At 48.1% G+C, this 27,041-nt stretch overlaps 1 protein-coding gene across 1 annotated transcript in view; it reads left to right on the plus strand.

Annotated features, from left to right (window-relative positions):
• fam47e (family with sequence similarity 47 member E) overlaps nt 1–27,041 on the plus strand; it is a 47,571-nt gene that overhangs the window by 15,667 nt on the left and 4,863 nt on the right. The window contains exons 3-6 of the mRNA XM_085964275.1: nt 9,080–9,225; nt 15,834–15,993; nt 17,831–18,019; nt 25,568–25,723. Coding sequence (XP_085820401.1) covers nt 9,080–9,225; nt 15,834–15,993; nt 17,831–18,019; nt 25,568–25,723 — 651 coding nt within the window. The remainder of the gene's footprint in view (nt 1–9,079; nt 9,226–15,833; nt 15,994–17,830; nt 18,020–25,567; nt 25,724–27,041) is intronic.

Here is a 27,041-nt window from a genome sequence, read left to right on the forward strand (position 1 = left end):
GTCTGGACAACGCCTCTTTGGGGTATCAGGTTCTTCTGGCAATGTTGAGTCGGAATCAATGTCGTTGTTTGGTTCATCTGCTTCCAATATTACCGGTTCTGCGGTAGTTGCAATTGGAACGTCGATTTCATTACCAGGTGTATCAGATCGTGGTGTGGAGTTGACGTTTTCCAGTGACTCTAGAATCTGGTCAGCATGGCGTCTTACAATGCTCTCCCCAACGTCCACGGTATACATGAGAGGTCCTTGTCGTGTACAAATCGTTCCTGGTTGCCATTTCTCAGTGCAGTAGTCCCGGGCCAAAACTGGTTGACCTATCTTAAAACTCCTGGTCGGCCTTTCATTCATATTCTGAAACTGCCTGTTCTCCACATCTCTTCGGACGTTTGGCTTAACCAAATCCAAGCGGCATCGTAGTCTTCGATTGAAGAACATCATGGCTGGAGTTTGGCTGGTAACCGCATGTGTCGCATTCCGGTAGGCAAACAAGAAGTTGTCCACCTTGTGTTGTAGGGGTATATCTTCATTACACATTGCCTTGATAGCCTTCTTGAATGTTTGGACAAACCTCTCGGCCAATCCATTAGTGGCTGGATGATATGGGGCAGATGTGTAATGCTTAACACCATTGTTCTTTAAGAACCTCCGGAACTCTTCAGACACAAACTGTGGTCCATTGTCAGAGCAAATCTGTTCAGGCAGCCCATTCCTGGCGAATATGGTTCGTAAAACTGTGATAGTTTTTTCCGTGGTGGTTGAGGACATTTTTATTACCTCTGGCCACTTTGAATGTGCATCCACCGCAATTAAAAACATCGAGTCCATGAAGGGACCAGCAAAATCAATGTGCACCCTTTGCCATGGAGATGAGGGCCACTCCCATGGATGCAGAGGAGCTTGTGGTGGGGCGTTTTGGACCTTCTGGCATCCTGCACAGCTCTTGGTCATCTCTTCGATTTCTCTATCGATTCCTGGCCACCACACAAACGCTTTGGCTAAGCTCTTCATTTTTACCCCACCCAGATGACCCTCATGAAGCTCATTGAGCACTCTATCCGTCAACTTAGGTGGAATTACTACTCTGGATCCACACATCAAGGTTCCTCTGCACACTGACAGCTGTTCTCTTCTCGGCGAGAATGCTGGCAGCAGTGGTTCGCCATGTGCTGGCCATCCCATCCTCATCGCCAGTGTTAAGTCCGTGAATGATTTAGACACGGACTAGCAGGAGTGAAAACAAGCAGATCTTTACTGGTGAAAGGCAATAACGAAACTAAACAACAGAGGCTCTCTAGCGCCTTTTATACAGGGGTGGTCACTGCCGGTACTGCAGTCTGAGACCAGTTATTCTCTTAAAGGTACATACACAACACCCAGGTGTGGCGATATTTGCGCCTCTCGCGAAATCGACCGGACATTTTGCGGCGGCGCTAAACAATACCGCCCGATCTCCTGCGCATGCAGATCTTGATGTCATTCGAGAGTGCAACGCCCTTGTGACGCCCCGGAACGGAAATTGAGTGGCGCCCCCCTCCTTTCCGCCTGGCGCACCCAACGACAGGTTGACTGGAACGCTTCCCAGTCGCTGTGGGGCTGGGGGTACGCTATTTAAAGGGGGCCTCTTCCTGGCTTCTGTGTGGTAGCCATTTTTGCACCACTCGTTCTGAGAGAGAGAGAGATTTTGAGAGAGACAAAGAGAGAAAGAGAGACTTCTGCATTGAGTCAACGCTGTCTGAGGTAGTTTTGGCTTCTGACCATAACTTTGCAGGTACTTTGGTTTTTGACCTTCATAACTTTGATTGCCTAGATACTGTGGGGGCTGCAATGGATGGGAACGTCGTCCTTCTCCATCACATTCGGAGGGCACAGAGACGCAGAGAGAGAGTGGCAACCATGGCCAGACGGAGGAGGGCCAACAGGCCTCTGTACAGGAGACCTTACCCTCCCAGGGTTTTGCGTCAACAGTTCTCCTACATTAATATGTCTGAGGAGCAGTGTTTGTGAAAGCTGCGCTTCAGCAAGGAGGTGGTCACTGAGCTCTGCCACCAGCTTCAGCCAGATCTGCAGCCTCAACTGAGGAGCAGGACGTCTCTGTCGGTGGCATTGAAGATAACAGTGGCTCTCAACTTTTATGCCACCGGCTCATTTCAATCAGTTACTGGGGACATCGCCAATATCTCCCAGTTCGCGGTGCATTGCTGCATCTGTCAGGTCACAAATGCCCTCTTTAAAAGGAGGCGAGAGTACATCTCTTTCCCCATGACCCCGGACAAGCCTGGACCAGCTCTGGGCCTGGAGGGCCCGGTTGCAGACTGCACCAACTCTGCATGGGCGGCAGCAGTCTGACCTACAGGTGGTGGCAACTGCAGTAGAGAAGTGCCAGTGGTGGCAGCAGGAATGCTGTCATCTTGAGAGAGGACAGCAACTCCCTGCTCAACCAACACACTGGCACTCCCACGGGGGCAGCACTTCAGCATCCGGAGCAATCTGATGGAGCACAGATTGCTGGCCTGCTGCGGCGCGGTGAGAGCCCCGGGGAAATGTGCCCGATCCAGCGATGGTGGCCGCAGTCAGTGCTCGCGTGGCCTCAATCTGCGTCTGCATGAGACCAGCCAGTGACTGCATTGCAGCACTAAGCATTTGCGTGGCAGCCGCCTGTGCTACACCAAAGTGCTCCACACTCCTTGCCAGTGAGTCAATGGATTCGGGCACCCTTCCCACTGCAGCCATGAGCTCAGTGTGCCTGCGCTCCGCCTGGGCGCTCATTTCAGCGAGGACCCGTTCTTCCTCTGCGTCCAGTGCAGCAGGACTCGATGGCATACTCTCCTTCCAGGGATAAGGCTCCCGAGCTTCCCTACCCCCATCGCGTTGCTGCAGCCCGCTGGGTCCTGGGCTTCACCCTCATCAGACCATTCCCCCCTGCTCCCCTCCAGGGAAGGCGTGTTCTCAGTGTGGGCATGGGCTGCCTCGGTAGAGGGTGGCGCTGATGGTCCGGCTTCCTCTTCCTCCTCGCCTTCAGCTTCACTTCCACTGGCAGCTTGAGGGCCCGTCTCCTCACCTGGTGAATCGCCATCTGAAAGCAGGTGACACAAGAGTGGCTTTAGCGTGAGGACAGGGTGGCAGCAAGGGAGGCATGAGTGCAGCAATTTAGTAATTTGGATTGAAAGTGTCAAAGGCTGGTGTTGTGAGGAACAAGTGGAAGGAGAGAGGACAAAAAGGTGATGACCTTACCATTGCTGTCCAGAACGGGGTCGGCGTCTCCAGTGGCGACGGGACCAATTACCCGGCTTGCCACAATCCTCTGGACGTGCACCTCAAGATCGCTGAGGGGTTGCAGCTGAGGCCGCCCTCCACCCGTCCGTTGCTGCTGTCTCCTATTATGAGACAGCTTGGCCTGCAAGAAAAAGGACGGCGTCTGAGTAAATATACAGCCATGGTCTTGCCTGAAATGCCTGCCACAGTTGAATAGCCCTTACTATATGCAGCCATGGTCTTGCCTGATGTGCCTCCCATAGTTGAATAGCCCTTACTGTATGCAGCCATGGTCTTGCCTGAAATGCCTGCCATAGTTGAATAGCCTTTACTGTATGCAGCCATGGTCTTGCCTGAAATGCCTGCCATAGTTGAATAGCCCTTACTGTATGTAGCCATGGTCTTGCCTGAAATGCCTGCCATAGTTGAATAGCCCTTACTGTATGCAGAGTGTGGAATGTGCGTGTGTGTTTGATGAAAGGGCCATAGGTGTTGGATGAGTGTTGGGCATTGGGGCTTTTAAGACCCTCTGGCCATAAAGTGAGGTTGAGATGGAGGGATGGAGAGGTTTTGAAAAAAAAGGCACTCACCCTGACGACCCGAGTGAGGTCGTTGAACTTTGTCCTACATTGGAGATGGGTTCTAGGCACCATGCTGCCTGAGGAGGCTCTCTGAGCCACCTCCCTCCACACTCTTCTGTACTCGTGTGGCAAAGGCCTCCTGCCACTCTCTGGGTACAGAATAGATCTTCTGCGCTCCACCACGCCAACCAGAGCCTCCAAGGCCCGCTCGCAGAAGCGCTGTGCTCGCTCCCTGGCCCTCTCCATAGTCTTTGGATGCAAGATTTAACCACAGGTCTGCCCAGGCCAAGATTCAAGGCTCCAATGAGCAGGGTGTGGCTGCAGAGCAAGATCGACCCTCCCCTTTAAGAACTGACCGGCGCCAGTGTGTCTGTGTTCCATCGCTAACTGACAGCACCTGCGCCCGCCCTCTGAGGTAGCGCCTCGCTCCTCGGCCTTAGCGCCTTAAGAGAGGTGTGTAGCGCCTGATTTAGCGCTCCAATCACCTCCAGGGGCGATAAAAGCCAAGTTTGCTGTCATAGAAATATAGAAGGTAGGAGCAGGAGTAGGCCATTCGGCCCCTCGAGCCTGCTCCGCTATTCAATGCGATCATGGCTGATCGTCCAAATTCAGTACCCAGTCCCTTTAGCCTTAAGAAATATATCCAACTCCTTTTTGAATATATTTAATGAACTGGCCTCCACTGCCTTCTGTGGTAGAGAGTTCCACAGGTTTACCACTCTCTGGGTGAAGAAATTCCTCCTCATTTCTGTCCTAAATGGCCTACCCTTTATCCTTAGACTGTGTCCCCTGGTTCTGGACTCCCCGACCATCGGGAACATCCTTCCTGCATCTAGTCTGTCCAGTCCTGTTAGAATTTTATAAGTTTCAATGAGATCACCTCTCATTCTTCTAAACTCCAGCGAGTACAAGCCCAATCGACCCAATCTCTCCTCATACGTCATTCCCTCCATCCCAGGTATCACCCTTGTAGTGTATGTGCTTTAAGTCAGAACTACTTTTTACAGCTCCTGTATACTGTAGTACCGGCAGTAACCACACCGGTATATAAGCTGTGCGCATGCCTCTGTACTCCAGTCTAGAGATGACCCTCCTCCAGTAAAGACCTGTTGTTTGTTTATGTACAGCATCCGTGTAATTCTTTATCCACTGAACCACGGATCTAACAACCCTGGTGAATCTTCGCTGAACTTCTTCCATGGCAAGAACATCCTTCCTCAGATAAGGCGACCAAAACTGCACACAATACTCAAGATGTGGTCTCACCAAGGCCCTGTACAACTGCAGCAAGACATCCTTGTTCCTGTACTCGAACCCTCTCGCTACGAAGGCCAACATACCATTTGCCTTCTTAACCGCCTGCTGCACCTGCATGCTTACCTTCAGTGACTGGTGCTCAAGGACACCCAGGTCTTGTTGCACTTCCCCTTCTCCCAATCTATTGCCATTTAGATAATAATCTGCCTTCCCGTTTTTGCCACCAAAGTGGATAACCTCACATTTATCCACGTTATATTGCATCTGCCATGTTTCTGCCCAATCACCCAACATGTCCAAATCATCCTGGAGTTTCTCGACATCCTCCTCACAGCACACACGCCCACCCAGCTTTGTGTTGCCTGCAAATTTGGAGATATTACATCTAGTTCACTTGTCTAGATCATTAATATATATTGTGAATAGTTGGGGTCCAAGGAACGATCCCTGCGGTACCCCACTAGTCACTGCCTGCCACTCGGAAAAAGACCCGTTTATTCCAACTCTTTGCTTTCTGTCTGCCAACCAGTTCTCTATCCAAGTCAATACCTTACCCCAATCCCATGTGCCTTAGCTTTACACGCTAATCTCTTATGCGGGACCTTATCGAAGGCCTTCTGAAAGTCCAGATACACCACATCCACTGGTTCTCCCTTATCTATTTTACCAGTTACATCCTCAAAAAATTCCAGTAGATTAGTCAAGCACGATTTACCTTTTGTGAATCCATGTTGACTTTGTCCGATCCTGTCCCTGTTTTCCAAGTGCTCTGCTATTAAATCTTTTATAATGGACTCTAGCATTTTCCCCACTACCGACATCAGGCTTACTGGTCTGTAATTCCCCGTTTTCTCTCTACCACCTTTTTTGAATAGTGGGGTAACATTAGCTACCCTCCAATCCATGGGTACTGTTCCAGATTCCATCGAGTGTTGGAAGATGATCAGCAATGCATCTACTATTTCTAGGGCCACTTCCTTAAGTACCCTAGGATGTAGATTATCAGGCCCTGGGGATTTATCGGCCTTCAATCCTATCAATTTCCCTACAAATACTGATTTCTTTCAATTCCTCCCTTTCATCAGATCCTATGTCCCCCGGCATCTCTGGGAGGTTATTTCTGTCCTCCTTTGTGAAGTCAGAACCAAAATATGTATTTAGTTGGTCTGCCATTTCTTTGTTCCCCATTATAAATTCCCCTGATTCTGACTGCAAGGGACCTACGCTTGACTTCACCAAGCTTTTTCTCTTCACATATCTATCAAAGCTTTTACAGTCAGTTTTTATGTTCCCTGCAAGCTTACTCTCATATTCTATTTTCCCCTTCTTAATTAATCCCTTTGTCCTCCTTTGTTGAATCTTACACTGCTCCCAATCCTCAGGATTATTGCTTTTTCTGGCCAATTTATATGTCCTCTCCTTGGATCTTATGCTATCCCTAATTTCCCTTGTTAGCCACGGTTGAGTCACCTTTTTTGTTTTATTTTTATGCCAAACTATGATGAACAAATTCTGTAGTTCATCCATGTGGTCTTTGAATGTTTGCCATTGCCTATCCACCGTCAACCCTTTGAGTGACATTCCCCAATCAATCCTACCCAACTCACGCCTCAGACCATCGTAGTTTCCTTTATTTAAATTCAGGACCCTAGTCTCTGAGTCAACTACTTCATTCTCCATCTTAATGAAGAATTCGATCATATTATGATCGCTCCGACCCAAGGGGCCTCGTGCAACAAGATTGCTAATTAATCCTTTCTCGTTACATAATACCCAGTCTAAGATGGCCTGATCTCTGGTTGGTTCCTCGACATATTGGTCCAGGAAACCATCCCGTAAACACTCCAGGAATTCCTCCTCCACAGTATTGTTACTAATTTGGTTAGCCCAATCTATATGTAGATTAAAGTCACCCATGATGACTCCTGTGCCCTTATTGCACGCTTCTTTAATTTCCCTTTTAATGCCATCCCCAACCTCCGCCTTACTGTTTGGAGGTCTATATACCACTCCCACTAACGTTTTCTGCCCCTTGGTATTTCTGAATTCTACCCATACAGATTCCACATCATCAGAGCCAATACCCTTCCTTACAATTGTGTTAATCCCTTCTTTAACCAGTAATGCTACCCCACCTCCCTTTCCTTTTTGCCTGTCTTTCCTGAATATCGAATACCCCTGGATGTTGAGTTCCCAGCCTTGGCCATCCTTGAGCCACGTTTCCGTAATCCCAACCAAATCATATTTGTTTACCTCTATTTGCGCAGTCAATTCATCCACCTTATTACGAATGCTCCCCGCATTAAGACACAAAGCCTTCAGGCTTATTTTTTTAACGCTCTTAGACCTATTAGAATTATTATTTACTGTGGCCATGTTTGATTTAAACCGTTGATTTCTCTGACTGCCACTTTTGTTTTTCTCCTTCCTTTCTTTTGCTTTTATCCTTGTTTCCCTTTCCTCTGTCCCCCTGCTCAGGTTCCCAACCCCCTGCCATCTTAGTTTAAACCCTCCCCCAGAGCACTAGCAAACACTCCCCCTAGGACATCGGTTCCAGCCCTGCCCAGGTGCAAACCGTACGGTTTGAACTGGTCCCACCTCCCCCAGAACCGGTTCCAATGTCCCAGGAACTTGAATCCCTCCCCAATGCACCATTCCTCTAGCCACGTATTCATCTGAAATATCCTTCTATTTCTACTCTGACTAGCACGTGGCACTGGTAGCAATCCTGAGATTACTACCTTTGAGGTCCTATTTTTTAATTTACCTCCTAACTCCCTATATTCCGCTTTTAGGACCTCATCCCGGTTTTTACCTATGTCATTGGTACCTATATGCACCATGACAACTGGCTGTTCACCCTCCCCTTCCAAAATGTTCTGCAGCCGCTCTGAGACATCCTTGACCCTTGCACCAGGGAGGCAACACACCATCCTGGAGTCTCGTTTGCAGCCGCAGAAACGCCTATCTATTCCCCTTACAATAGAATCCCCTATTATTATAGCTCTACACCTCTTTTTCCTCCCGTCCTGTGCAGCAGAGCCACCCCTGATGCCAGGAAGTTGGCTGCTGCTGCCTTCCTCTGATAAGCCATCCCCCCCAACAGTACTCAAAGTGGTGTATCTGTTTGAGAGGGGGATGTCCACAGGGGACTCCTGCACTACCTGCCTGCGCCTAGTACTCTGCCTGTTGGTCACACCTCGCAGGTCCGCACTGCCGCTGCCGCCACTGCTGCTGTGGGGCCTCACCTGGACTCTGGCGCTTTTATCCCGCCTCTCGACCCTCGTTCCTCGCAGGTCCACACTGCCGCCGCCGCCGCTGCTGCTGTGGGGCCTCACCTGGGCTCTGGTGCTTTTATCCTGCCTCTCGACCCTCGTTCCTCGCAGGTCTGCACTGCCGCTGCCGCTGCTGCTGCTGTCGGAGGCGATAATTAGCGCCAGGCGCTAAACTTTGCGCACTGCCAATAATGGCGCCCCAAATGGGGCGATACCGAATTTTTCCCCCTAAATAATTTGTGATAAAATGACTAAACTTACCCATAAAATTAATTTAATGTTAGAGGTCCCTGTAAGAAGTTCCCCCTACAAAAGCCTATCACTCACTTTGTAGTTCTGCTTCAATCCCAAATTTAGACATTTTATCAGACTAATTGGCTATTGGCAGCCTCTAGCTCCTGCAGATAAATTCTACATGTGTGAGAGAGCCTCATCATTGTGTATTGTAATTATCACCTCAAACTACTGAAACAGGTAGACAGAACTTCAGTTTTGTGCTTCACCCAAAAGACTTGCTTGGTACTGCACAGGAGCGTCAGCCTAGACTGAGCGCAAATCCTTGTGTGAAGTTTGAACCTACAACTTTCCGATCCAAGGAGAGTGCTGCCACCTGAGCCAACCTTGTTGTTAGTTGATCAGCTATGAATAGCCAGAAGAATTTTTCTTGACATGTACTTTGCACCAGAAGTAATAACAAAAATATTTCAAACACAGCTCTTTGAGGAAATTGTAGGTATCCTCGACCCTGAGATGCTCCTGGTTGGCGAGGAGACTTGTGTAGAGGAACCTGCTGAAGTGAAGCCAAAGGTTCATAAACCACAAAAGCAGGAGGAAGTGATGAGCCCAAAATGTTCAGAAAAGTAAGTACCTCTGTACTGTACTTAAGTGTTTTTAATGAAGTACAAATTTAAAAACCAGAGAATGATGGGAATCTGAAGTACAATCAAAAATGATCAATTTACTCCGCATACTCCAGAATAACCTGTCCTTTCCGTTTACAGATGTTGACTGACCTACCTTGCAATTCTAGCATCCTTTTTGTCTTAATGAAGCACCTGCCTGCTCCCTCCTCCAATTTCATTCTCCTCCTGGTCTTCCTGCCTATTACCATGTACCTCCTGTGTTTGAGCCTGTTACTAGGCCACTCTCAGCACTCTAAGCTGGTTGCTCGGAAGGCTACAGGAATCTTTTTTTCTCTTCCCTGTAGCAGCACGGCTATGATTTGGGATCTCTGGGATTCTCCCAATTGTCCCCCATAACTTTAGCGAAAGATTCGCGGAAACCCCAAAGAAATAGTGCGGATCATCATCCAAAATCTTGGCGGATGATCGGGAGAATCCTCACAGAAATGTAACCCCTCTGTCTTTATATCTGTTTGCTATAAAGATTGCAACAGGTAGGGGGAAATATGATCACTTCCTTTCCACTTTCCTGTACATGTCTTCCCATGATCTTCTTGGACCCGGTTTGTGGTAGCTTTTGCCTGCTTATATTGGGCGCTGCATGGATACTGGTTAAATTGAGGTTTAAAATGCTATGGCACTGAAATTCCTGGGCCTGGGGAGAGGGCAGCGGCAGGGCAATTGGGGTGGGTGGCCCATAATTTGGGGTGGAGCCCGTTTCTGTTTGGTGTCTGTCCTTTTTTTCACGTTGGTGATTTCCACTGGAAATGGGGGGCAGTGCCCCAACATCCTCTGCATGGACTTCACCATCAAGAGGGCGTGCTGGTGAGGTGGCACCACCTGTCAAACGTCCTGCCAGTTCTGCACCAAATTTCCTCAGCAAGATGTAGACGTACTGGTGTGCCAGGACCAGATCCTGGTGAAGGTAGGGTCTATAACCTCATCAAATGCTGGTTTCTTAAAGGCGATTGATTGCAGAGCAATTGATTGCTGTTGGGAAAGTGGCACTTTTGAATTTCTCCAATTTTTTAATATTTTGAGGAATCATCGGCTGGAATGGCTGGCCCTGTAATGTAACAACAAGGTGAAACTCTTGGCCCCTGCTCGTGCAGACACCCCACTAGTGCTGGAATTAATAGAAACATAGAAGATAGGTGCAGGAGTAGGCCATTCGGTCGCTTGAGCCTGTTCCGCCATTTAATGAGAACATGGCTGATCATCCAAATTCAGTACCCTGTCCCTGCACTTACCTAGCGCGCCGGCCGTTGAGCTGTGGGCCCATGTGGGATTCCGATCCTGGGCCTCCTCCAACTGCCGGCGCACAGTGCTTGCGTATCCCAGGGGCGCAGCTAGTTCGATGCGTCCCCTGGGATCACGTGGGCCATGGAGAGCCAAGGGTAGCAGGGAATGCTTCCTTCATAAGTTTGACAGGAGGAGCTGTCAAACCTATAAATAGTATAAGCCCCAAAACATCACTAAAACTTCAAATAATTTTTTTTTAAAATCACATTTTTAAAATAACTATAAATTACCTGAAATAACTATTTTAAACAATAATTTAAATTTTTGAAAAAATTAATTACATTTTCCAACGGGGCTAAAAATAAACTTACCTTTCTTTAAAGTATTTAAAAATAATAAACCTGTGGAAAAAATGTTTTAATTTTAATTAATTCACCACTTACCTTGTTAAAAGCAGGACTTGCATCTGCTTTTTAAAAGTGTAACTCCTGGAGACTTACCCTCCCGGAGAAACCTGCAAAAAAATCGGAAGTTCCATGCGCACGCGCTGCCTCTCCGGCGTACACGTTCGACCTCCGAACCCTTTCCTTTAAGGGAACGGAAGTTCCGGTTTCCCGCGCATGCGCAGTGCATGCACAAAACTGGCCCTTCCATTGGGCCTAAGGGTGAGTACCCCGTGCGTACTCACCCATGGGGACCCGAATTTCTGGGCCATTACATCTAGTTCCCTTGTCTAGATCATTAATATATATTCTGAATAGCTGGGGTTCAAGGACCGATCCCTGCGGTACCCCACTAGTCACTGCCTGCCACTCGGAAAAAGACCCATTTATTCCAACTTTTTGCTTCCTGTCTGCCAACCAGTTCTCTATCCAAGTCAGTACCTTACCCCCAGTCCCATGTGCTTTAACTTTGCATGCCAATCTCTTATGCGGGACCTTATCGAAAGCCTTCTGAAAGTCCAAATAAACCACATCAACTGGTTCTCCCTTATCTATTCTACCAGTTACATCCTCAAAAAATTCCAGTAGATTAGTCAAGCATGATTTACCTTTTGTAAATTCAGGTTGACCTGTTTTCCAAGTGCTCTGCTATTACATCTTTTATAATGGACTCTAGCATTTTCCCCACTACCAATGTCAGGCTTACCGGTCTATAATTCCCCGTTTTCTCTCTACCATCTTTTTTAAATAGTGGGTGACGTAATAAAGATTCACTACGCACTTGGTTGAACATAAAGCAAGGCTTTAATCGACTTGTAACAAAACATGGAGGTCTAGTTAATAGTCACTAGCTTCCTGTTTCCAGATTGTCTCTGGCCAAGTTGGGCCCATGCCCAAGTATTTATACTCCTCGGACAGCGCCCTCAGCTGGCCGTCCAGTAGTACTTCCTGAGTTACTTCTTGTAGAAGTTGCGATTTATGACTGTGGGGTTACATTAGCTACCCTCCAATCCATGGGAACTATTCCGGAGTCTATAGAATTTTGGAAGATGCCCAGCAATGCATCTACTATTTCTAGGGCCACTTCCTTAAGTACCCTAGGATGTAGATTATCAGGCCCTGGGAATTTATCGGCCTTCAATGCCGTCAATTTCCCTAAAACCATTTCCCTACAAATACTAATTCCTCCCTCTCATTAGATCCTATGTTCCCCGACATCTCTGGAAGGTTATTTGTGTCCTCCTTTGTGAAGACAGAACCAAAGTATGTATTTAATTGGTCTGCCATTTCTTTGTTCCCCATTATAAATTCCCCTGATTCTGACTGCAAGGGACCTACGCTTGACTTCACCAATCTTTTTCTCTTCACATATCTATAGAAGCTTTTACAGTCAGTTTTTATGTTCCCTGAAAGCTTACTCTCATATTCTATTTCCCCCCTCTTAATTAATCCCTTTGTCCTCCTTTGCTGAATCCTACACTGCTCCCAATCCTCAGGTTTGCTGCTTTTTCTGGCCAATTTATATGTCCTCTCCTTGGATCTTATGCTATTCCTAATTTCCCTTGTTAGCCACGGTTGAGTCACCTTTTTTGTTTTATTTTTATGCCAAACAGGGATGAACAAATTCTGTAGTTCATCCATGCGATCTTTAAATATTTGCCATTGCCTATCCACCGTCAACCCTTTAAGTAACGTTTCCCAATCCATCCTAGCCAACTCACGCCTCAGACCATCGTAGTTTCCTTTTATTTAAATTCAGGACCCTAGTCTCTGAGTCAACTACTTCACTCTCCATCTCAATGAAGAATTCTATATGATTATGATCGCTCCTCCCCAAGGGGCCTCGCACAACAGCATTGCTAATTAATCCTTTCTCATTACATAATACCCAGTCTAAGATGGCCTGATCTCTAATTGGTTCCTCGACATATTGGTCCAGGAAACCATCCCGTATACTCTCTAGGAATTTCTCCTCCACAGTATTGTTACTAATTTGGTTAGTCCAATCTATATGTAGATTAAAGTCACCCATGATAACTGCTGTGCCCTTATTGCACGCGTCTCTAATTTCTCATTTAATGCCATCCCCAACCTCAGCATTACTGTTTGGGGGTCTGTATACAACTCCCACTAATGTTTTCTGCCCCTTGGTATTTCTCAGCTCTACCCATACAGATTCCACATCATCAGAGCTAATATCCTTCCTTACTATTGTGTTAATCTCCTCTTTAACTAGCAATGCTACCCCACCTCCTTTTCCTTTTCGCCTGTCTTTCCTGAATATTGAATATCCCTGGATGTTGAGTTCCCAGCCCTGGTCACCCTGGAGCCATGTTTCCGTAATCCCAATCATATCATATCCGTTTACATCTATTTGCGCAGCTAATTCACCTACCTTATTACGAATGCTCCTCGCATTAAGACACAAGGCCTTCAGGCTTGTTTTTTTTTTAACTCTTAGACCTTTTAGAATTATTATTTACTGTGGCCATGTTTGATTTAAACCCTTGATTTCTCTGACTGCCACTTTTGCTTTTCTCCTTCCTGTCTTTTGCTTCTATCCTTGCTTCCCTTTCCTCTGTCTCCCTGCACAGGTTCCCAACCCCTGCCATTTTAGTTTAAACCCTCCCCAACAGCACTAGCAAACACTCCCCCTAAGACATCAATCCCGGTCCTGCCCAGCTGCAAACCGTCCGGTTTGTACTGGTCACACCTCCCCCAGAGCCGGTTCCAATGTCCCAGGAATTTGAATCCCTTCCCCTTGCACCATTCCTCTAGCCATGTATTCATCTGAAATATCCTTCTATTTCTACTCTGACTAGCACGTGGCACTGGTAGCAATCCTGAGATTACTACCTTTGAGGTCCTATTTTTTAATTTACCTCCTAACTCCCTATATTCAGCTTTTGGGACCTCATCCCGTTTTTTTACCTATATCGTTGGTACCTATATGCACCACGACAACTGGTTGTTCACCCACCCCTTCCAGAATGCCCTGCAGCCGCCCCGAGACATCCTTGACCCTTGCACCAGGGAGGCAACATACCATCCTGGAGTCTCATTTGCGGCCGCAGAAACGCCTATCTATTCCCCTTACAATAGAATCCCCTATCACTATAGCTCTCCCACTCTTCTTCCTCCCGTCTTGTGCAGCAAAACCCATCCATGGTGCCAGGACGTTGGCTGCTGCTGCCTTCCCCCGATAAGCCATCTCCCTCAACAATATCCAAAGTGGTATATCTGTTTGAGAGGGGGATGGCCACAGGGGTCCCCTGCACTATATACCTGTGCCTTCTAGTCTGCCTGGTGGTCACCCATTCCCTTCCTGCCTGTGCAGCCTTTACCTGCGGTGTGACCAACTCCCTAAACGTGCTATCCACGATGTCCTCAGCATCGCGAATACTCCAGTATGTATCCATTCGCAGCTGCAGCGCCACAATGCGGTCTGTCAGTAGCTGCAGCTGGATACACTTCCCACACACATGGTCGTCAGGGACACAGGAAGTGTCCCTGATTTCCCACATAGCGCAGGAGGAGCATGCCACAGGGCCGAGCTGTCCTGTCATGACTTACCCTTTAATTAATTTAAATTAAATTAAATCAAATCAATACCACTTATTACACTACAATTAAATGATATACTCAAGGCCCCTTGGTTACTAGCGCTCCCCGATACACAACAGAGATCTTAGAAACTATAACCACAAAAATTAAGATCTTCTAAATGTTATAAACTATTAATCTTAACTGTCAAACTATAGATTAGTATAAATACTCACCTGGCCGTACTCATCCAATCAGCTGCTTCTCTTGCCCACGTCACTTTTTGAATCGTGACGTGGCTCCGGAACGCCGCCGCCGGTCTGTGAGATTGGTAAGCCTCTGAAAGAAAGCCCACGAAAGTGAGTTTAAGTACTCACTGTACCGTCGCTCTCTGCTCCTCCTGACACTGGCCTCTGAAAGAAAGCCCGCGAAAGTGAGTTTAAGTACTCACTGTACCGCCGCTCTCTGCTCCTCCCGACACTGGCCTCTGAAAGAAAGCCCGCGAAAGTGAGTTTAAGTACTCACTGTACTGATGCTCTCTGCTCCTCCTGACACTGGCCTCTGTAAAAAAGCCCGCGAAATTGGTGCAGATGCACATGCCCCATATGCAAATGGCTCCAACTCTGGAATTTGGAGCAGAGTCAGGATCACAGCAGGATGGTACCTTAGAGTCCTGTCTGGTCCAGTCACACTTCTGGCAGCAGAATAAGGCCCCAAGAATTTTGGGCCTTATGTTTTTTTGAGTAAAGACCAGCTGGTCCGGGGAGCCTGTCCTATCCTGGCATGTGTGCCTCCTGCACAAAATCACCATCCACTCCCACCCCTACCAATGCAATATCCTGGGGAAAGCACAAAACCAATTTAGGAACAAACTCCAGGGAATTTTAAAAACCTACACATGTGCGTGCATCATGCTTGCACTTACATAATTTTTAAAACCTACTTTCTTAACTTCAGTTTACTGCATTGGGTCTCTGTGCATTAGGTAAGGTAAGTAGGGCAGATAACACTACACTGGGAAGAAGGAAGGGGTCAGAGCAGGGGTGGGGGAGAACCTATGCATCCCTGTTGTTGGTCATGGGAAATTATGCGTAAGCCCACTTACTTGTTTAGTTGCCAGTGAGCTCCAAATTCAGGTTGTTAAGTATTCCAAAAACAATGGTGGATTCAACAGATAATCATGTAAAATCTAATGGCTTTTTGCAAAGCTAAAACTCAGTATGAATCAAGAGTTTAAAGTATTTTTACTGCAGATACTAAGCCATCCAGCCTTAAAATGATGCTCTACTTTTGTCAAAACAAGCAGTTACAATAATTCTTGGTGCTTGGGTTGTACAGCAGTGAAGAGTCGAAGCATAGAAATCCATACAAGTGGATTTTATTCAGAGGGACACAGAAAGAAGACAAGAAAACTAAACTAAAATGGGACACATCACCAGGACAAGATGAGGAAATAGAACAAATAACAAAGGCATTTTGTGACTGGGTTGCTTCTCTGGTATGTAGAATAAAATATATGAATAAGATAATTAATGTGTTGCAATGGAGTTTAAACAGGCATTGTTTAACAAAGCTGTTATTTTTTGATTAACTGAGTTCTTGAACCAGCCGACTGCTTGAAAAAACGTTTTAGTGAAGTGCTGGCTGCTGGGACATGTTCTTGCTATGGGTGATGTCTCCTTTGTCATGTGAACATTTCGTAATGCTTAGAAGAGAAAACAAATTATTTAAGGGACGATTATAACACAATAATAAGAATAGTAAACAAAACAACAGCCATAAAAGGTAAAAGAAAAAAAAGCCCCCAACCTTCACAGCATGTGCCATGGGTTTTTCACTTAAAAAAAAATCCTTATTCAATATTGCATTCTTCATACCAAAATCTGGGAAGCCAGCAAGCCAGGAAGAAGAAATAATAGAGGATTCATGCAGATTCGTCACTTGTAGTCATGTTTTTACAAATAGAAAATTAGGGACTCAAAATTGTAATTTAGTATTGTTCCCTGTATAGGTTTGCAGCCTATTTCAGCAACCACTCTCAGGAGACTTGTCTGTAGCATGTTTCAAGCTTTATTCAAAAGGATAGATTTTCTGAGTCACCTCACCTGACGATGTACCTTGCATGCCATGAGTGCACTTTGGAAAATCATGGACCTGCTGGCTATGAACTAAAAGTCAACATTGCATGCAGATATCTAGGAGTAGCATGTCTCGGGCAAATAATAAACCCTCTTCAGATTGGTGTGTACGTAGTAACCAATATAACCTCATTACCCCATACGGCTAATCACATAATACCTGGGGGGAGAAATTCAGTTGCTTTGCGCCTCCTGTTAGCGCCCTAAGAGGACGCTAACGGGGCGCAAAGCAACTAGTGCCTGGGCGCGACGCCACCAATGCCTCCCGCGAAATTCAGTGGGAGGTTAGCGGCGGTGGTAACCGTTAGCTCCCACAGCACTGCCCCGCCAGCGATGAAATCATCGGCGTGCGCAGCGCCCCGCTCGCACCGTGGCCGCGATCTTCAGTAGCGCCCCTTGCCTTACCGCTGGACACTATGTCCGACGGGGTTAGGGGGGCCTACCTGCGGCCGGGACGGCGCTAATTAAAGGCGAGGTGCAGGGCGGCCATTTTTGTTGCTGGCCGCCTGCCAGCACCTGCCTCTGTTGCTGTCCCTGGCCTCCTGAGCACCCCCCACCCCCGCAGAGTGCCAGCTGCGCTCCATGAGTCTGGCACTTCTCTTGAGTGCCGGGCTCTTTTGCCGGCACTCCGATCCCGGTGGCCCAGCTCGGCCCCGGGTCGCGCTGCGCAAGGCCCCTCCCCTTTAAGAAGGGGAGGAAGGCCTGCAATACCGCAGCGCGACGAGCCACAGCGATATTCCCTCGCAGCGCCCCAAGAGGGAGGCGGGGTGCTTTCAGTAGTGCCCTGCTTCCCTATTGGGGTGCTACTGATGAATTTCGACTGCGGGGGCGCTAATTTTTTCAGGGGGCTAAAAGTAGCGCCCCGGCGAAGTTAGCACCCCAAAGGGGGCGCAACTCAATTTTTCCCCCCTGATCTCTCTGAAATCGGTGGAAAATAACATACTGAAAGCCCATATGATTCAGGCCATAACTACTAATTAATATTTAGTAAGAGATAGAAATTAGCAAAATGAACCTAGGACCGTTCTGGTCTGTGTGGCACTTTACCACACCAGGCAGTGCTATTCAGTCATCAGGAGGACTTCCCTGCCCCACCCCTTCCAAAAGAGTATTTTTTGGGGCTCTGCGTGCCTTGCAGGTAGTTTAGGTATCCGAGTATACGCAATAATTATTTCATTAATTACTTGTGCTATATAGGGTGGAGAGAACAACAATATAGAAGAATCTACAATTATGAGTCTGTTTGCCAGTGATTATGAGACCCATTCTGCCCTTGGTATACCTATCCAAGTAATGGAGCTGACCAACATTCCTCCAGAGTTAAGGATGACAGTGGGAACCCCTCCACCTCTACCTTCAGTTAAGATCTGCCAAACCACTGACCCAGTAAGTAGACTGATTTATAATTTACTATAAATGCATTTCTTGAAAAATGCTGAGAACTTCTTTCACTAATTTACTGTTTAAAGGGGAATGAAATCCAGGAAGAATACTTTGGGAGAAAAATTCTCCTGATATTCCACCATTTACGTTGTTTCTCTGGGGATTCCGCTGATCTTCCAATTAAGTTACGGCAAGTGATCGGGAGAACCCCTGCAAAAATTCCAGCTGTTTGTTTAATCACCCAAGATCTATATGGGAAAAATTGTTTGTTTAATGCAATCAAAATTTCTGTTATCTGTCATGAAGACCAGCCTTTTGACTTCCATGTAAAGTCACTGATGGGAAGTAGCCATATGCATTCTGTACCAGTCCCATTCATTTTGATGGAAGGTGCAAGTTTGAACAAGCCTAAGAGCCAGTTCAGAGCTGCCCGATCTGAGAAAACACACTAGCAGATAAGTATTCCGCACACTTTGCTGGTTGAATGTTTCTCCTTTAGATGAGGCGATTGTGAAGCCTATCAACTCTTTTGCATTTAGTGGGAGTCTCTCTCTTTCTGCCTCATGATCGCGATTTCTTGCAGGCGAATGCTGTCCCACTTCTGAGGAGCCAGGCACATACAATCCTATTTAAAAATGACTAGAAGAGGAGGATCAGAGGAGTTTGAACTTTAGATGCTCCTTTGGAGCACATCCTTGTGCTGCCAATCATGTGAGCAGGACCAGGCTGTTCTCAGGACATGAAAGGATGGGATAGGATAGATAGAAGCAGACTGCTTCCAGTAGTTGAGGGGTCAAAAACAAGAAGCCTTAGATACAAGATTGAATGCAAGAGATTTAGGACAGAGAGTTGGAGAAACTTCTTTACATAGAGAGTTGTGAGGCTGTGGAATTCCCTTCCAAGGTTAGTGGTTGAGGCAGAAACGATGTCACTATTCAAGATAAGATTGGATAAGTGCATGAATGAAATGGGGTTGAAGGGATGGGTAGATGTGATTAGAACTATTTTTTTGTGTGGAGGGTAAATGCCAACACAATCAGGTTGGGTTGAGTGGTCTGTTGTAACTTCGACATATTTCTGTGTCTAAAAACTTCTGCACGTGAAGACTGATTTTTGAGGAAGGAGTAATAGAACTATACACACTCCTGTATTCAGACTTGAGAATCACTTCCAGGGCCATGATAGCTCTGTCAGCAGCTATGAAGGTTACAGATACTTTGAACTTTTACATGGCAGCCCTTCCCATGTTTCTGGGTAGTTCTCTATCTCCCTTTCCTTCCATTCCCATGCTGCTGGGAGTTCTCTATCTCCTTTCCCCCACCCATGCTGCTGGGTAGCACTCAGACCCATTCATTTAAGGAATGTCTCTAAAAATGAGTCGAACTGCAAAAATGCCGGCTAGTTAGAACTCTACACTTTGCAGTTAAACCAACAAATGCTGGAATTTATGCAGTGGCTCAATCAGTATTTGAAGAGAAAGATTAATGTTTGGGTGGAGACCCTTCCAGAGAATCCTTTTCTCTTCTCAGATGACACCAAATTAAGTAGTTGTATTTAGTATCACTGTCTAGTAAAATGTAGGGGTCCCAAACTGAACCTTTGCATGGGATTGCAAGGCAAACATTGCTCCTGGCAGACTTATTCTGCAAACAAATATAAATGGGACATATGTTGCAAGAAATGGAAGAGAACATAAGAACATACGAAAATGTCAGGCAGGAAAAGACCAGTTAGTCCATCTAGCCTGTCCCACATACAGGAAACTTTCTGGTATCCGGCACGGACGGGACCGACGTGTTGCCGGTTCATCAACAATTCCGGATAACCGAACGCTATAGTGAAAGATACGGCGCTCAGAGCTCCATATAAAGCAACAAACCCTGTTGCTTAAAACAATCGGCACAAGCTGCAAGCGTCTCTGTAGCTTAGCAACAGCTTCAGCTACACCCTTGCACAGCAACAAATGGAGTAAAAAAGTAATAAAAGTTATCTGAACCGACTCCTGAATTTTGCCGGTGGATAGAGTGTTCCGGTTATTTAGGGGCCGGTTAATCGAAAGTTTCCTGTAGTTGTGATGCCTTGTGTTCCCTGTCATTTTTTGGGGGGCCTCACGGCCCCTTTAACGGGCTGCACAGCCCATTCAAAATACCAATGCATGCGCGTTTTTTCTATTTGCAAGCCGGCTGTGTGGAATCCCTGGAACGCTGCACAGCCATGCAGCTTAAAGGGAACATTGCTCCCTACCCACCCGGAACCATGTAAACATGTAGAAGGGGATTAAGGGATATGGGGAGAAAGCAGGGACCGGGTACTGAAATTGGATGATCAGCCATGATCGCATTGAATGGCGGAGCAGGCTCGAGGGGCCGAATGGCCTACTCCTGCTCCTATCTTCTATGTTTCTATGTAACTTCTGGGAGATGTGAAAAAACAAATAAAACCCAGGCCAATTAGAGCAGAAAATCTGGAAAATTCTTCCCTAGCACTTTTAGGTGTTCAAAACTAGTCCAGAAGATCACATTGACCTTGATTTATATTACAGGATATCTACCTTTTGTACAGGATGATTTCCACCCCAGCTAGAAACCGGTTTAGCTCTGTTCTGAAAAAATGCAACGAATCAGCATTTAGCACACAAGCTGGCAACAGGTCTGCTATTTACTGGGCAAAGAAGAACCGCCTAACATCCAACCTAGTTCTGTCCTTACATAACTTGTAAGCGTGACCCCTATTCCTCCCTTACCTATCCAGTTAAAATAATTAGGGCTAGATTTTCAGTTGCTAGCGCCAGCAGTTAGCGCCTTAAGAGAAGTGATTTTCGGGCGCTATGCGTGTAGCGCCCGTGCGCAGCGCAGTTTGTGCCCCGCCCCAAATTAAGTTGCCCGTTAGCGCCGGCGCAAAGTTTAGCGCCCGCCCGGATGCGCGCGCAGAAAATGACGTCACATCCTCGTGCAACGCCCTTTGGCCGCCCCGATTCCAAACTTCAGTCGGACCGCCCCATTGTGCGGCTGGCGGCCGGAGCGTTTGGAAAAAGGAACGCAACACAACCAGCGCGGGCCCCGGGGGGCGCAAATTAAAGGGGACGTGCTCTCCAGTATAAAGGCCAGCCTTTTTTCAGAAAACACTCTTGTGCAACGCATTTCTGGAGACACAACAAGGAGGATAGCTAACTGGTTTCAAGCAGCAAGAGCTCAGGTATTTTTGGACTCAGGCCAGAGCGCTGCAAGTGGCCTTTTGGAAATTTGAGTGTTTGCCAGGATTTGATGGGGGTTGCATGGGGTGCCAACGCGGAGCTGCAGCTCCATGTCCGTAGGGCTCGCAGACGCATTGTGAGAGGGGCAGCCCTGGCTAGAGGCAGAGGGGGCTACAGGCGTCGGCCACGTAGGCCTTACCCAGTCAGGCTATACCGCCAGCAGCGCTCCTACCTAAACATGAGTGCCGCGCGATGTGTTAAAAGGCTCCGATTCTGAAAGGAGGTGATTGCAGAGATCTGCCGCCTGCTTCGCCGAGATCTGCGGCCAAAGCTCAGGTGCAGGACGTCTCTGTCGGTGGAAGTGAAGGTGACGGTGGCATTGAACTTCTATGCCACCGGCTCCTTCCAATACGCTGCTGGGGACATAGCAAACATCTCCCAGTACAGCGCGCATCGCTGCATCCGCCAGGTGACCGAAGCACTGTTCAGAAGGAGAAGCCAATTCATCTCCTTCCCCATGGCCCTGGAGAGCCAGCATCAGCGCGCATTGGGATTTTCCAGACTCGGGGAATTCCCCTTGGTGCAGGGCGCCATTGACTGTACGCATGTGGCTTTGCAGGCCCCTCTGGAGCATGGCGAGCAGTATCGCAACAGGAAGGGCTACCATTCTCTGAATGTGCAGCTGGTGTGTGACCACAAGCAGCGCATCATGGCAGTCAATGCCAGCTTCCCAGGCAGCAGCCACGATGCCTTTATCCTGCGGCAGAGTACTGTGCATGACATGTTCCAGGCACAGCCTCCCCCAAGAGGATGGCTACTCGGGGACAAAGGCTATCCTTTGTGCACCTGGCTCATGACCCCGCTCCGCGCGCCCAGGACCGCTGCTGAAGAGGCCTACAACGAGAGCCATCAAACCACCCGCAACATCATCGAGCAAACTATTGGGGTCCTCAAGCAGCGGTTCCGCTGCCTTGATCGCTCCGGAGGAGCTCTCCAGTATTCGCCGGACCGGGTCTCCCAATTTGTGGTGGTTTGCTGCATGCTACACAACCTGGCTATCCGCAGGACTCAGGCACTGCCACCTGACGTTGGACCAGCACCTCAGGAGGAGGAGCAGGAGGAGCATGAGGAGGAGGAGGAGCAGGAGTACGTTCCCAGGAGGGAGCGACCAGGGCCAAGGGCCACACGACGCCACCTTATTACACGGTACTTCTAAGCCCCCTGTCAGGGAATGGCCAGGGGCCATGAGGGAAGATGAATGCAGCCGCTCCGCAAGCTCTCAGCCGGCGAAGCCAACAAACACTAAGAAGAACAACCATGGAGACTGCATGAATAAAGATAATTATTTATTACACAAAAATGAAAAGCCCTTCCCACATGAATCCCCAAAAACAATAAACAGGCCCCACAAAAAGCCCAACAAACGACTCACTCCCACAAACTGGGGAGGAGTCACTCCACATTTCTTCAAACCGGGCCTCAACGTCGGCCTAACGCAAAAAATAAGCCCTCCAACAACACAACCATGGGCAAAATAAAGATGGCCACCGCCATATAAAAGGAAAGCTGGCCACACCCTCTACTGAGTGGCCCGCGAGGGCGAGACCTTGCCCAGCCTTTTGCCTCCCCTGCCCGGCCTGCTGCTCCTTCGCAAGCTCTGCCCAGTGGCTGCTGCGAGGCTGGGGGAAGGCGCCTGAGGCTCAGATGCCCTTCCGCCAGATGCCGCTGGGGGGCGGCCTACACGGCGTTTGGGCCTCGAGGGGCCGTCTGCTGAGTGGCGCACCTGAGCCTGGCCACCATCAGCTGCAGCCGCTTGCCCTTGACGCCCCAGTGGGGGAATGGCGGCGACGGATGGCGCAATGTGGGCCAGCTGGCGTCTGGGATGCGCTGGCTGGTGCTGTGGCGCGGTGGCACTCGGCCAGGCCCGCACTGCAGGATCCGCAACAATCAGCCGAGGGGCGGCTTGCTGGGATGGTCCAGCGCGGCGGCTGCCCTGGCGATGCCTGCCTGAGACAGCGCGTGTGGCAGCAGTGAGTGCCCCTGTTGTCCTGGTGTGCGCCCGCATCACATCCGCCAGGGTCTTGACGGCATCAGTCAGCATGCCGCCACTCGCAGCAGTTGCTGCCCCGAACTCGCGCACACTGGTCGCCAGCGACTCGATGGCCTCAGGCATGCGCCCCACCACGTTCATGAGCTCCGTGTGGCGCCGGTCCGAATCCTCGGCCATCTTATCCAGCTTCCGCACCTCCTCCGAGGTGAAGGTGTCCGGACTGGAGTCGCGACTCTCCCGCTGGGGAGGAGGGGGCCGAACTAGGGGACCCTTGCCACGTTGGTGGCGGCGAGTGTGCCGATCAGCAGCACTCCCCTCTGATCCTTGCCCCCTTTGGGGGGGAAGGCCGCGGGCCACGCGCACGGCTCCTGGGTGGCTGGACGCCACTGGTCCCAGAAGCTGCATTGCCCTGCGACAGTTCCTCCAGGCACTCGTCCAGTGAGGAGGTGTCAAGCATTTCCTCCTCTCCTGCGGGACGTGACTGTTCCCCCGATGGTCCGGCTTGCTCCTCCTCCTCCTCCTGCTCGGAGGTGCTGTCACTGGCAGCTTCAGGATCCTGGTCGTCACCAGCTGAAAGCAGGAATGCACAAGAGTAGCTTCAGAGTGAGGAGACGGCGTCAGCGAGGGAGTTAGGACTGGTGGCATTCAGCGCATTGGTGGGACAGTGGCAAAGGAGGTAGCTCGGATGGGCCAGTGCGACGCGAGAGGGCCAAAAGGCGAGGTCCTTACCATTGCCGGGCAGTGGAGGGTCGGCTACTCCGCACACTGTGGGGACGAGCACACGGGCTCCCATGAGCACACACACGCGCTCCTCCAGCCGAGTGAGCTTCTGCAGCTTGGCGCGGCCACCCCTGGCACGGGCCTGGCGATTAAAGGCTACTTTAGCCTGCAAGAGAAAGGACGGGCTGTAAGTGCGCAGTGTAGCCCTGATGTAGTGTGCACTGCCTCCCATGGTGGAATAGCTTGGCCAGAGTGAAGCCCTGATGTAGTGTGCACAGCCTCCCATGGTGGAATAGCTTGGACAGAGTGAAGCCCTGATGTAGTGTGCACTGCCTCCCATGGTGGAATAGCTTGGACAGAGTGAAGCCCTGATGTAGTGTGCACAGCCTCCCATGGTGGAATAGCTTGGCCAGAGTGTAGAGTGCCGAATGGCCAATTGATGCTCATGACTGTCCCAATGCTGCTGGCTGAGGGCTGGCCAATAGGACTTTCAGCTCCCTTTGCCCATCATGTCAGGTGTACATGCAAGAATGAGGAGGAGACTGGAAAGGGTACTCACCCTGACAATCCTGGTCAGGTCGTTGTATTTTTTACGACATTGTTTGTGGGTCCTGGGGGCATCGCCGGTGAATGTCACCCTCTGGGCGATCTGCTTCCAGGCTTTGGTGTAGTCGTGGTGGGTTGGATTCCTTCCACTCTCTGGGAACAAGATCTTGCGCCTCACCTCCAGAGCTGTGACCATTATGTCCAGATCAACCTCTGAGAAGCGCAGGGCACGCTGACGGGCCTTCTCTGGCGTTGCCATGACTCCCTGGGGCTGAGCAGCAGTGTTGAGGCCTCTTTGCAAGGCTGCAGTGTGCAGGGCGTGGCAGCAGACCAATTCGTCCCTTCCCCCTTTAAGAGCTGGTCGGCGCCACGGGGTCTGCTGTCAGTCCAAAAATGACCGCACCCGCGCTGCGCCCCGCCTGGGCGCTATCCCTCTGGACCACCGGCTTAGCGCCTAAAGATAGTAGTGGAACGCCTCTTTTAGCGCTCCACCAACCTCTTAGGGCGAAGCCACTGAATTTCCGGCAACGGGGCGCTACTTTGGGGCGGGCGCTAACTTCAGGCGGGCGCTAAGGTTAGCGCCCCAAAACTGCCTATACTGAAAATCTAGCCCACAGTTCACGCAAACACAATATAGTCCCTTCATTTATAAATCTTAATCAAATCAACCCTGAATCTACACTTCTCTAAAGTATGCAGACCTTGCTCTTTAAACCTGGGTAGCTAAGGTGTTCTAAACTGGGAATCAATCTTTTGGCCCTTCTCTGTACCTTTACCAAAGGCTCAATATCCCCCACCATGTGAGGGGACCAAAAGTGGACACAGTATTCTACATGAGGCCTAACCAAGTTCTTGTACAAAGACAAAATGGCATGTATTGTTTTGAAGTGTGTTTCTTCATAACTGCTGACTCTGTAAATTAAATAAGGTAATACTGTAGAAAGTACTTTGCATTCATATTATAGCGATATCTTGCATTTCTTCATGCAAATTCACAGAGAAAAACATTTATTCAGTTTGACTTGTGTTCATATTTTAACAGAAATCCACCCACCGAAATGGGTTTAAATATAAATATGGAGCGTGGTATCTGGACCCAAAGACATGGGCGAAAAGAAGAGCTGATGAACCTCTGTTAGATCCAAATTTTGTTGCTGAGAAAGACAAATTGTATTTACCTGAAGGAGCTAATGACAGGGTAGTAATTTACCTTATTTATTTTTGCAAATGAATAACCAAGTCATCCGATTTAATGTGTCTCCTGCAAAACCATTTCAACATAATAGATTTTTTCTGTTCAATAAAAAAAGACCATGTAATCGAAGCCAGAAATTGCTGATGTGAATAAGTAGTCTGTATCCATCTTGGTGACATCGGTTTATTAATCCTGCTTTTTACCAATTTAAATAGCATAGTCTTCCAGTAGAAATGTCCTTATACAGAGTGCACTATTTAAAGGAATACTCCAGGCAGAGTTTTGGAATAGGGAACAGAAATAAAAGGTAAACTCTGCTAATGTAGCATCATAAATTCTGCTGGTTGTTGTGCTTCACATTATAGGAAACCTAATTGCTTTTAAGTGTGTCTGGTTTTCTTGCCGTTTTAACACTTTGTTATGGGCTTAACTCCATACCATGTGATTGCCTGGTGAACAAACAAAGAAACACCCACACACAAAATATATTTAATTATTTTGTCAATATTAGACTTTCAAATTTGATGTATAGTTAGTTTGAATACATATTAATAAACATTTATTGAAAATTACTTATTTTTATTTCCAGTTTTGTCCCCTCCTCTCTAGAAGTTGGTGGCTCATGCAGGGCGACAGCTTAATGGATGCAGACCACCCTCTGGTGCCTCACTCAGGGGGCCATCTTTCATGTATGGCCTAGATAGGGTGTGTCAGGAAGCTATTTACTGCAGAGGGCATCCTGTTCACATTTTCCCACAAGGGTCACTCAATAGTGACCAGGCATGGGAACCATACATGACAGTGACTGTTGTCATGGAGTTGGAAATGATTGAAATTAAATTAAATAAGACTTGCATTTATTTAGTGCCTTATCATGTTGCCAAAAGCTATCATACACTAAGTTTTTTTAAGAGTACAGTTGCTGTTGTTATGTAGGAAACTGAGTTTCTGTTAGTGTTTCTGGATCAGAAGAAAAAGCCAGGTGTTTGAGTCCAACAGTAATTGTTGATAGTGGCCCAGTAGCTTTGAGCACTGAACTTCTGTAAGCATTTACTCAAATTCCAGTCTTAAAAAACATTTGAACTCAAAGGGAGTAATTTTGATTTTGTGCAGTAGTTTAAAACAGATGTTAGCGAATAAGCAGCCCATTTTACATTTCCACTGAAAATCAGGAAAGATATAAAACAGACTGCCGATTCGCTATCGCCTGTTTTACACTATCGCACAAATACAAATTTGCCCCCAATTAGCCTGTTTGGGAAGCAAGATGGGAAATCTGCCAATTCTGGGCTTAGCCACTGGATGCAGCACTGCACAACAA

The sequence above is a fragment of the Somniosus microcephalus genome, chromosome 2 (assembly GCF_052327205.1).
Source record: "Somniosus microcephalus isolate GS21.2 chromosome 2, FLI_Smic_1.0, whole genome shotgun sequence".
Taxonomy (NCBI): domain Eukaryota; kingdom Metazoa; phylum Chordata; class Chondrichthyes; order Squaliformes; family Somniosidae; genus Somniosus; species Somniosus microcephalus.